Source organism: Dama dama, chromosome 15 (assembly GCF_033118175.1).
Source record: "Dama dama isolate Ldn47 chromosome 15, ASM3311817v1, whole genome shotgun sequence".
Lineage (NCBI taxonomy): Eukaryota > Metazoa > Chordata > Mammalia > Artiodactyla > Cervidae > Dama > Dama dama.
In genome coordinates this window covers 18,379,099-18,391,971 of record NC_083695.1, presented here as the reverse complement: position 1 = coordinate 18,391,971, position 12,873 = coordinate 18,379,099, and the positions used below count along the sequence as shown (strand labels likewise).

General features: G+C 36.5%; 1 protein-coding gene across 1 annotated transcript in view; it reads right to left on the bottom strand.

Moving 5' to 3' along the window:
- Positions 1 to 10,813, bottom strand: part of PHYHIPL (phytanoyl-CoA 2-hydroxylase interacting protein like) — a 97,436-nt gene extending 86,623 nt beyond the window's left edge. Inside the window, exon 1 of the mRNA XM_061161575.1 lies at positions 10,641 to 10,813. Within this exon, the coding sequence (XP_061017558.1) occupies positions 10,641 to 10,746 (106 nt within the window). The 5' untranslated portion in view covers positions 10,747 to 10,813. The remainder of the gene's footprint in view (positions 1 to 10,640) is intronic.
- Between the last annotated feature and the right edge of the window lie 2,060 nt (positions 10,814 to 12,873).

Below are 12,873 nucleotides of genomic sequence, written 5' to 3'. Positions count from 1 at the left end.
AATTTTCCCTTCTACAAAAAGAGTCAAAATGTAAAAAACAGCCTTCAGTATTTGTTTGGCAGGGAGCCACTACTGAGGCAGGGTGCACCCCAAGCAGGAAGAGCTGCACCTCCAAGTTCCTTCCCTGAGAACTACACTCCACATCTCAGGATCAAGTCCCAGAGCTCTGAACTGTGTTTGTGAGCATCTATGCTTTATCTGGATTTATTTTGTGCATACATTAGCAATATGTGTCCTAAGTTAATTGCTTCTTCACTTTATACCATTTTGGCTCATGAAAGCTTTCAGAAGAAAGCTCTGCTTTCGCATATCAAGGGGAAACCTGTAATGATGGTCTTTGACAAGTTCCACAATTTTGAAGAAAAAAAAGTGTATATGAAGTTATTATACATCTAGAAATTAAAATGTGCTCATAACAAAGTCACCATATTACCTATGAACAACAACATACATGACTGGACAAAAGTCTTATTAAAACCTATATGACAGTACGACCAATATGTTAAATTAGTAAACTGTTGTAAAAAACTCAAATAGTGGTACATTTCTAAAAATGCAGAAAATACAAAATTTTTCATCACATATGCTTGATTAATTCAAATGTTGAAATTATGTAAAATCTTTCCAATTTAACTGAATCAGAATTTGAATGTGGCAGATCTCTGCATTTATTTTTGTAGAAGTTTCTCAAATAGGTCAATTCAAGGATGCTAAACCAACATACAAACAAGAAAAATCTAATGTTTAAATCAGTTTTTAACACATCATCAACTAAACTGTAAGAATTGTTGAGACAACTCTATTAAGGGAAGTAGATAAAAATTCTAAAATCTCAGAAGTGGTAGCTCCTATAAATGTTTTTCCCAGCTTTTATTAAGTACTAAGTGTTCACTAATAAGGACTGGATATTAAGATACTTCAAAACAGTTTTGCCTAATCACACATAGATTATCATTTAAATTGATGGATTTTTCTTTTTTTTGCCTGGGCTAACTGTATTGTTACAGATTGAAAATTTCAAAATTCGTTTTCTTCATACCAAACTTAAATAGATGTCCTGAGGCAAAGTATAAATACTTCAAAAGAAACAAGAGATACTTTATTTAGTCATTAAAAAGTCTTTATATAAATATTTTTAAATATAAAGAATAGGCATACTAATATCATTATATAACACTGTAACAAGTTGAAAAACCTCAATCTGACATAAGTTATAAATGTTACCAAGCTTATAGATGCATATAAAGTATCAGTAATGAAACTGATCCTTATAGTTGAGTCATCATTCAAGTAATTAAGCTGTTCTGAAATTTTAAACAGAGATCAGCACAAAAATGTGAGCATTTAAAAAATGCTATCAATGAATATCTCAGAATATTACAAGATACATTATTTTCACACTGAACAATGACAAAATGAACTGACAGATGAGTCAATTCTATCACCTCCCTCCAAAAGGACTTACACTTTGAGTTGAGAAAAAAAAAAAAAATCTTACTATTTCTCTAAAGTCTGAATGAATTTATTTAAAGAGTATCCTGATCAGGTAAAATGAATTAACAACATTATCATTTGCCACTACTTATCTGTATGAACCAGAATTTCCTAGACACAATGTAATAAAAATAAAATTCAGAAATAAAGTGGATGTTCAGGCTGATATAAGTAACAACTTTCAAGTAAACTGATAATTTTAATTTCTTACTACACCATCAATCAATTGACTTTATTTGAAGTACAAGGTATGTTTGAAATTCCAGGATAAGAGTATACTAATAAAATGCTACTTTTACTTATTAAGAGTTCTCTAAAATGTGGTCGTTTTGTTTTAAAAGGTTCTCTACAAATTAGAAAGTTTGGAGTCTACTAGTAAGATTTCAAACTAGATAATTCCAAACTATAGATCATGGCATAATCTATTAACAGCTCTCCCTAACTAGCTTTTATTTTCTTATAAAGAATACCTCCTTTTTAGCAATACTAAGTGCTATGTATTCCTAGGACATATATGGTTTTATGCCTTTATATGCACTTATCTTGCCAGAAATGCCCTTATTCTGCTTCTTCAAATTTTTAAATTTTAATACTCGGAAAATATGTTGCTTCCCTCTGTGAAGTCATCTGAGAGACTCAAGACAGAATTAACCACTATCTCTTCTATACTCTTAGTATATACTTATCACGTATTTATCTATTTAAATGTATCATCTCCCTAATTGCCAGTAAATCCTTTAAATGCAGGATCCAAGTTACACATTCTTGGATCCTTTTTCCAGTTCTTAACAAAGATCCTAAACTTGCAATACATGTATAAACAGTAAAAATACCAGGCAGGTAAAAAAAAACAAAAGGAAACAAAGTGAGAATATTAACTGGTTAAGTTCAGTACCTAAAAATTAAGCTTTGAATAAGGATAGAATATCACCCGTCCTCTAGCTATTGTGCTCAAAGTGTGGTTTGCAAACTATTTACCAATTTGTGATGAGATAAATATAAAAATTAGGATTAAACATTTGGAAACTTGAATAGGAATTTTTTTTTCATTTATTTTTATTAGTTGGAGGCTAATTACTTTACAATATGTCAATGTATGGAAACTTGCATAGGAATTTGACAGTAAATTTTATGTCTGTTGAATCTTTTTGGATCTTTTAAATTTCACTTTTCTAATAATTCATTTTTGTTCTATTTTTTATAATGTATCAGACAGTCTTAGGTTAAACACTGAAAAAAAATACAGGTAGACTGAGAAGCAGTTTGTGAGATTGTGGAAATAGAAAGATGAGGAAGACCTTGAATCTTTTTCAATAAGAATTTGGTTTAAAAGGAAGAATATGATGTATACATAAATGTTTGCAATATGTATCAATATAAATGTATTTCTCAAAGTTCATATCATGTTTGATTCTTTAAAACACCTTTATTAATGAAATTGTGATGCAAAACTAGTATTTCTTTCTAAAGTTATTTATATGATGCCTAGATTTCAAATTAAAATTAGGGCTTGTTTCCTGTTATTGCCTGGTAAGCTTTTCACAGAATTCTGCCTGAGCAGCATGATCTAAAGCCCTGGTAATCTATGACATCAAAATATTATGATTTTTTTTTTCAGAAACTCTTTCAATATTTTTATTCCTATCAAGAGATATTAATTTATTTTCTTAGTCCTCTACATTAAGAGTTGGCAAACCTTTTGTGTAAAGGACTAGATAATAAGTATTTTAAGTTTTGTGGGGTATGTGGTCTGTTGCCACAGCTACACAACTCTGATGTATTAGCAAGAAGGCGGCCATAGAAAATACATAAACAAATAAGCATGACTTTATTCCAATAAAATTTTACTTAAAAAGCTGGCAGCAGGTTTTCAGATTTGGCCCAAGGATTGTAACTTGCTGATCCCTGTTCTACATCATAGATATAATTCTAAAATGCAATCATGAGGAACATATCACATACTTGATGCTCAAAAATAGTCTGTCATTTTTCTTTGCATTTATCATCAGCTTTAAAATTTTTAAAGACTGGGAGATTTACCAACATTCAGGCTTAGAGAAGGTAAGGCAGTATTTTTCAAGAAAAATCACGTTAAGTATATTGAAAAATATTTTGTGCCTTGTCTTTACTAGCATACATTGAGGGAAATTATAAGCTTTTCTTACTATTATTAGATAGCAACACTCGCATAAGCTATAGAAAACAAAAAGATCTATTTAAAGTAGTTTACACAAACCGTACAAGTAACAACAGTTCGTATGCAGAAATCCCACAACTCCTTTATTTTTTTTTTATGTTTTCAATGCATTCTTTTTTTTTTTTCATTTATTTTTATTAGTTGGAGGCTAATTACTTTACAATATTGTAGTGGGTTTTGTCATACATTGACATGAATCAGCCATGAATTTACATGTATTCCCCATCCCGATCCCCTCTTCCACCTCTCTCTCCACCCGATTCCTCTGGGTCTTCCCGGTGCACCAGGCCCGAGCACTTGTCTCATGCATCCAGCTTGGGCTGGTGATCTGTTTCACCCTAGATAATATACATGTTTCAATGCTGTTCTCTCGAAACATCCCACCCTCGCCTTCTCCCACAGAGTCCAAAATTCTGTTCTGTACATCTGTGTCTCTTTTTCTGTTTTGCATATAGGGTTATCGTTACCATCTTTCTAAATTTCATATATATGCGTTAGTATACTGTATTGGTCTTTATCTTTCTGGCTTACTTCACTCTGTATAATGGGCTCCAGTTTCATCCATCTCATTAGAACTGATTCAAATGAATTCTTTTTAATGGCTGAGTAATATTCCATGGTGTATATGTACCATAGCTTCCTTATCTATTCATCTGCTGATGGGCATCTAGGTTGCTTCCATGTCCTGGCTATTATAAATAGTGCTGCGATGAACATTGGGATGCACGTGTCTCTTTCAGATCTGGTTTCCTCAACCCCTTTATAATGAACAACCCCTTTATAAAGAACCACAAACTTGGTCCAAGTAGTCATAACATCACAAACAAACTAACCACAATTCAAAGTATGCTTTTTGTTCAACTCACATCTAATGAGGGACTTCAAAATGTACTTGTCTGCATTAACAAGCCTGAATTGCACATTTATTTCATCTTTGAGGTTCAACTTGGCCTTCCCCAGCATGTGATCATTCCTTACCTTCAAGGGGAGAGACACAAAGCTCTTCAGAGGTCACTCTAAAACTGAAGTCAAATTCTAATCTTCCTTGTTCAGCCAAGTTCTAGTCTCCCCAGTGGAATACATAGCTCTGTGAACAATTCTCTTTTCATTCTAGAACACTTTTCCCAGGACACAGGAGGAATTGGTAAAGGCTTAATATACACTTCCAAGGAAGTCTCTTATGTTAGACTTCAAATACCTTAATGTACATGTTCTTTTCACTTTGTACTACATCCCTGTGAAAAGTCTCCTAAGACTCCAAAACTATCTTCATGCAGATGACTCAAAAATCTATTTCATAATCCTCTGCAAGGTATCAAGCAGTTTACTAATGATTCTCAAAATATTATCATTGGATGATAAATAGCCTTAAAGAGCAGGAATAGTGAGAATGAAGAAAAAGGACTGTCTAAGAAGAATGTAAATGGATTTTCTTGTGAGTGTCCACACTGAAACAATAATGAGAAAGCAATACATAAAAACTGTTCTGAGAATGATTTCTCAGAGGGAAGCACCCCTGGAAAAGTGTTCAGGATGTATTTAGATGTCCACTGAGGCCTAAAATTTAAGATATAAAATACTGTCATCAGATGTCAAAATACCCTTTCCTTTTTTTTTTTTTTTTTTTCATTCTTGTTAATGATTCTTCAGATTTCCTAGATCTAAAATCCTAGAGTTACCACTGGTCACTTTTCATTTTGCTTGAAAATTCAATCAATCACAAATTTTTGGTAATTATTTTTAGATTTCTTTTATACCACTGCCACTCACTCTCCTCCCATACAGAGAACAAGCTGAGGCTGCCTATTTTTCCTGTCAAGACTCTTCAACTCTTTCGTCACATTTCTGCTAGAAGTCCTCCCCGAATACTAATTTTACTTCTCGTATGTGTTAAAATATAGTCTTATTAATAGGACAGTTTACTGTCTAGTATTAACAAAATATTTTAAACTCTTAAAATGAGGCAATGCTTTATAGCTGTAAAGACAGAATTTAAATAATTTATGAACAATAAAATGATTACAGAGAAAGTTAAAAGAGATGGAAATAAACCAAAGAAAGAGGCAAATACTACAAGGAAAACAAATTATACATTTACTAAGGACAGAGAAGAAAAATAAAAAACTAGAAGTAGCATGCTTACTGCTATAACTGATGTACCTGCTATTATTATTATTATCCTGAAATCCAGGATAAAATATAAAAGTCATCATGAAACTATTACCTAAGTTAAATGAAAAAAATCAAGCTTAGGCCTAAAGAGAAGGAAATATCAGCAGTAATTCTTTTAAAGGTGACTTGGATGTTTTCTAGATAGTATTCTATACAGTGAATTTCTAATTGGCTTAATTACCTAGGCAAGAATGTTTCAACTTATGACAAATCAGTCATTCTACCACTGGAGGGAGCCCGGCCACATATGCTTTGATGAGACTTTTACTGTAGTAACTTCCTGGTCTTCTCCGGGAATGAATTAGAATCCCTACCAAAGATATAAATTTGTTTAACATAATCTGATGGTTTTCAAGCTGTTTGCTTGTTTCTTTTAGTTTTGTTCTGTCTTCACACTAATAAAAATTCATAGCATCTCCATAGTCATATCTGGGTCAAATAAATGAACCCAGAGGTCCAGATCTATACTCTAAAAAAAATAATAAATAAAATAAAGAAAGAAAACAATTGTTGAATCAAGAACATAGAAGATCTCTGATGCAAATACCTACTCAAAGCAGGTATCAAGGTCACAATGTACATGAAAAACAGCAAACAGCAGGTTTCAAATAGAAACTGAAAATAGATTTTAGGATTAAGGTTAAGAAGGATATAACTGATGTGATAGAAAAACATAAGCAAAGATTAGAGTACTATAACTGTGATTTTACTGTTCATTTAAAACTCAGAATTTAGTTTCCATTGACAACTTATGAAACTGAAGTGACATAAGATTTACTACAAAAAACACAACTGAAATTTTTAAAAGAAGATCTAAACCAAACACTGGCCAAAAAAATGAAGAATTATAAAGCAGTAGTTCAACTCAAGAAGGTATATGGAGAATAATATTCCATTTAAAATAACTAATACTCTCTATTTTGTGTCAAGAACTGCTTTACAATACTTAATTATTTCAGCAATCCCACAGGACTGACATTTTCATACCCATATTACGTGAGAAAGCTTGAGGCTAAAAAGTGGTTAAGTAATTTGCCTAAGATCGTATATCTATCAAGAGTCAACATTTCATGAGAGGTCTGAATGTAAAATGGTATTACCACCATGCTACACGCATGTCAGTGAGACTCAGTAATGCCTACCTTAAATTTTTGTACTATGAAAGGTAATAGTTAAGAGTATTCATCCTAGACATCTGCTTTAAACAATACCATTAAGAATTATCTAACACAGCACTGTGTTACTAAACACTCCTGTATTACCTTTTGTTTTCAAACTTAAAATTTGTTTAATTGACACGCCAATAAAGAAGACAGTCTCAGCTGATTTATAATTTAAGTAAATAAGGTAAAGTCCAAATTCAGAGGAATTTACCTTTCAAAATATGTGCAGGGAGCTTGGATGCATATAAAGCAACATAAAGATGAATCTTTGCTCCACAGCAAGGAAAGAAAGCTTCCATATATATGATGAAAAAAAAAAAAAAGATGAAGAGAAGCAGTGTAGAATTCTCTGTGTGGGGTCAGAGATGTTTTGAAATGTCACAGGTCAGTGAGGGTCTGAAGTATCTATGAGAAGAAACAACTGAAAATAAGTTTCCATATCACTAATGCTTCCAGATAAGAAATTATTTTGATTTTTTTTTGAAAACTCATCATTAAAGTGTATCATATACGTCACATGAGGCCACATCAACATACAAGAGAAGAACAGAAACACTCTTTTTCTTACAACAGAGGTTATAGAAACTACTAGATCTATAGCACATCTTCAGAGGTTTTCTAATAGAAGTCTGTCCAGAATCCTCATTTTGAACTGTAAGTGAAATGTAGGTAGGGCCTTGTATTAGCAACCAGAGCACACATGCCTAGGATAAAACTACACATGAGATAATGTGTGTATGAAAACCCTCTTGCTTAATTAAAATATCCAATTATATAACCACTTGGAATCTATTACAAATTCTCCAGAAACTATTAGGCATTTTGAGGGATGTTGAGAAAAGAAGCATTGTAAATTGTTACTAATAATGTAAACAGATAAGAAAAAAGGCAAATGACAAGGAAAAAAAAAACATAAGAGAGCCAAGGAAGCATAAGACAGTAAGACAGTTATGTTTACCAGCAGCTATAGCTCTCAGTTGATGTAATATGCAAAAATTATAAAATTAAAAACATCTATAAGTGGAGAGGGTAAAAGGAAATGTTTATTAAACAATCATATGGTATCTTCTCTTATTCTACTTCATTTCACTTCTAAGGAATTAATATTGCACTAATTTTTCCCATCATCAGATTCATATTAAAGTAGGAAAAGTAAAGCGCAAACAAGACACATTTATTTCTACAATCATATAATTATGAAAACATAACTCATTATGTACTTAAGTGCAAAACAGATCTGCCACAAATTTTTGTGTTATATATTTCCAGAAGTAAAACAATGAGACTGGAGAGGGAGTGAAAGGAAATGAAGGAAGCAAATTCATCTAGCTGAAAATTTCTCAATATAAAAGTATGACTAGATTTGGTTGAAAAAATTAATGTAACATTTTTAAATTGTTCTGTAAAAGTAACTATATCATCTGCTCTAAATTATTCCTATGATGCCAACTTAACATTTTTGGAATTGACATATAGAGTTTCACAAAATGTAAAGTTAGGCATTTAACAAAATCTTTACATGAGCTATTTTCACATTTTACACATCTTTTAATAAAGAGTTAAGCCTTTGTATTTGAAGACATAAGCTATTTTATAAAATGAAACTCTATTTAATTAATCTGTGTTGAATCTATTAGAAGTCTGCAAATAAGTAGTAATTTTCAAACTGCCCTGTGCCAATACATCCCCAATTAAATGTTACATAATTCATTCATTTTGCAGGATTAGTAATGTGAATCATAGAAACTAAAAAACATTACCAAAATAAAATAATTTCTACTCCAGGAGAAGAGACACGGTAAATACAGAACATTAATTTTTGTACATTATTAACTCTGTAAAGGTCATTTAAAAAAACTTTATTTCTCTTAGTATCTTTGAAACATCTGGTAAGTGCAATTTTAAGTACTAACTACTGACTTTTGAGGAGCAACCATGAATTGCCTATTTCCAATAACTACAGTGAAGAGCTTTTGATAAATCATTGAAGCAGATAAAAATAAAATCTACCTTTATTATTGCTTTCTGTCAAACCAGCATAGGAAAATAAAAATATTTACAATGGTAACATTGCAAAGTCATTTCACAAAAGTATAAACAAACCCATAGGACTTTCTATGTGGTATGTTATAAATAATCCATACAGTCCAATAGTGCAACTTCCTATATGGAATACCAAAACAATGAATTGTTAATGTCAAAAATATGTCCACTTATTACTATGGTGACCAAAACAGTTTAGGGATGAAGAAAATAAAAGCAGCTTTTCCAAAAATATTTATTATCTATACTACACCTTTTTCAAAATTATTTAAAGTGCCTTTGGCTTCAAAGAGCAATTAATCCAAGAGCGATTGTCCTAAATTTATTAATAAACGGAAATTCTGTGTTCAGTTGAGCTAAACTGTACTATACAGCAACACCTAACCAAGTTATTACCATTTAAATGACTGGAAACAAGACCTCTGCTCCCTACTTGGATTATATACTGATCAATTTTACCACCTTATTGTAAGTATATTAGTATATCTACATAACCGTGACTAAAAACCATTTTTAAATCATCTCTATACACAGTTAAACACTAATTTCATTTACAAGTCAAAACTGTTCAGGGTCATCTTGACAACACATAAATTATTTTTCCTTTGTCACTTGTATAATTTTTTACAATTATTACATCAATCAGTACTAATCAGATGACTTCTTTACAAATGAAGTTTTATTTCACATTACTGAAATAGCACTGACTTTCCAACTACTCCAACTAATAATACAGAAGCGCTGTAACTACCCATACTGCACATTGTACCAGTTTATCTCTAAGGCTTAGACCTGTTTAATCAATTTCCTTTTTAAGGAGACTGTCAACTTTAACAATAGAATAAGCGATATAATATCTAGACACAACGGTGAGTACTCGCCACATACTCTGAATCACGGCAGATATATGAGGCCACTTCCATTACACATTTTTGACAGTTTCTGAATCACAGTTTCAAACCACGAAGCTTGTGGCTGTCCTTGGTGCTGAAACACACTCTTCTGTCCCTTCACTGAAAAAAAAACTGTCACTTCAAATTCCATTTTGAAAGGATAAAAAGACTTCAAAATGTAGTAAGTCTGAAGATGGGAGGTTCAAAAAGGAACTAGTAAGTTTCTGGGCAGAGACCGCTAACGAGTGTGTGCGGGGCGCAGGGGGCAACGCTGGAAACATCCTGAGGGCTTTTGCCCGGAAACCCAGGAAAGCCGGGACTGCGGCAAAGATCCGAAACACCTAGTCGGGAGCAGGAGACGCCGGCGGGAACGGCGCCCTCGCCGGCTCTCCTCGGCGGGAGCAAGGCGGGCGAGGACGGCGAGGGGCTCCGCGGTCGGGGACCACGGCGACTTCCCCAGCCAACCCGCGAGCCCCGGGGTCCTTTTGTTTCTGGGGTCTGAGGGGAGAGTGGGTGGGCAAAGGGGAGCCCCCAACCGGCGTTCAACTGCACAAGGGGGACAACAAAAGAACCTACCGCCTGGGCAAGCAGGGTCGGCGGGAGCCCCAGTGGCCGCGGCGTCTGGCAGCGGGCTTTACCCCCACCTCCGCCAATCCTCACCGTCCCGCCCGCTCTTACCATCTCGGTCGCACAGCTGAATGGCCTCCAGGCTGAGGTTTTTGATCACCTCCTCACAGGGGCTGGTGGGGCTGTTGAGGGCATGATCCAGGCGCGGCACCTCCATTTTTCCAACCCCCTTCTCACGTCCGCCTGCTTCGTATCCAGGCTCTCTCCGAGGACAGTGTGGGCAAGAAGGGCGGGAAAGGAAAGGGGAGTGGCGGAGGAGAGGGAGGTGGCCTGGGACGCGGCGCTGAGGGGCCGATGCTGAGCCACCGGGCTGGAGAGCCGCTGCCGAGGCGACGGCAGTGGCTGGAGCTCCGCGGAGCGTGCGGCTCTGAGAGACCGAGACAGACCCGGCGCGAGGGCAGGAGGCGGCGCGCGCCCGGCGGGGAGGAGACGCGGCGCGCGGGGAACGTGAGGGAGAAGGCACGGGGAGCGCACGCGCGCGAGAGGACGCTCCCACCTGCTGGCGCGCCGCGCTCTCCTCGGTCCCTTCCCCGCCCCCACCCCACACCCGGTCCTCCCGCGCGCACGCGCCCCCGGCTGCCCTCGCGGCTTGGCGCCCGCAACCCCGCGCCTGAGGCGTCTGACGGCGGAGCGCAAGGGAACGGCAGGCGTCAAGGGGTTGGGGAGGCGCTCGCCCTCTCCTGTCTCTCCTAGTGAGGGCGGCTCGGCGTTCTTTTCCCTCCTCACGGTGTCAGTCGGAACCAGGTTAGCACTGCGGCGTCTGCACGAGGAGGTGAGAGTGAGCAGTTTTGTTTGTCAACGGTTGGAGAAATGAGGGTCCAGACCCTTTTATATCGGGCGTTGGAGCTACCTTCGCCGCGTCAAGGCCCCCAGCTACTCGCCTCCCAAAACCTACATGTTCCGCCTGCCATTCCTCAGAAACAGCTACGCCTGTGCGAGAAATGAGCGTTATCAGCTGAGGAATGGCGCGGTTTAGGGTTTTGGTCATCCTAAAGGAGGGGCAAACAGGGGAATTCAGACCTGCCAGAAATGTAAGGGAATGAAGAGATGCTTGCCAGCCTGCTGGAAGGGCAGCAAACGTGTTTCAGGGACACCAGCCCCTGATTGCTCAGGCTTTGCAGAATAGCGTCGTTCATTCATCCATTTATATTCACCCACCGACTAAGCAATAAGTGCTAACTCTGTGCCAAGCTTTGTTCTGGGTGCCAGTGAAGGGTGAAAAGACAGTACCTGCCCTCAAGGATATGGAAGAAAATGTCCTTTCTTAAGTCACCCTAAACCTGTCTGCTTATTGTTTTTAACGTCACTTAAGGTTTAGCAATAACTCAGTGAAGGTGCAAATAATTTTTTTAAAAGAAAATAGGTGTAGGTCACTGCTGATTGATCTCTGTTGCCATATGCTTCTTTGGAATAGTTTTTGGTTTTGCTGCTATGTCGGTATCAAAAAGAGTGCCCACTCCCCTTTTGAGTATATATTCTTAAAGTCTCTTCATGTTTTTTCCAATTTCAAACCTAAATGTTAACCAGTAGAGTAACAGTTTACACAAAGATTCCTGTATGCTATCCGTTCTAGTCACATTCATTTAGCCATGACATGACTAAATCTAGTTAATTGAAGCCTCATAAAACAGATGAACCAGCTTAAGGTAAAATAAGCTGATGAGAAAATTTGGCACAACTGCAAGTTGTTAAAAATTTGTGGAAGATAATTGGGTATCATAAACTGAAATGTCCTCATTACGAACCTAGATATTAATGAAGATAGATCTCCTTCATACAGTTTGAGAGCTTTTGTGTCAAGGTAGGAGGGTCCTCAAGGAGAGAATAAATTATTACTTGTCAAGAAATATGACAAGATGGTGCTTATTGGTGAATTTCCTGTGTTCCAAGGTCTGGCTCTGGAGGACTAGAAATTGATATTGTCAGCCCAGCCACAGGGTAGTGTAAAATTTCAGAGTAGCGTTAAGTTCACAAATCTTAAAAGGAACTGTGTAAGCTAGATTACCAATTTATTGGTTTACAGATGATAAATATAATTCATACATATAATTAAAAGTATTTTAAGGTGGTGCTAGTGGTAAAGAATCCACCTGCCAAGGCAGGAGAAGCAAGAGAGGCAGTTCTGTCTCTGGGTCGGGAAGATCCTCTGGAGTAGGAAATGGCAACCCACTCCATTATTCTTTCCTGGAAAATCCCATGGACAGAGAAGCCTGGCAGGCTACAGTCCATGGGATCACAAAGAGCTGGGCACGACTGAGCAGGCACACACACATATACACATGTG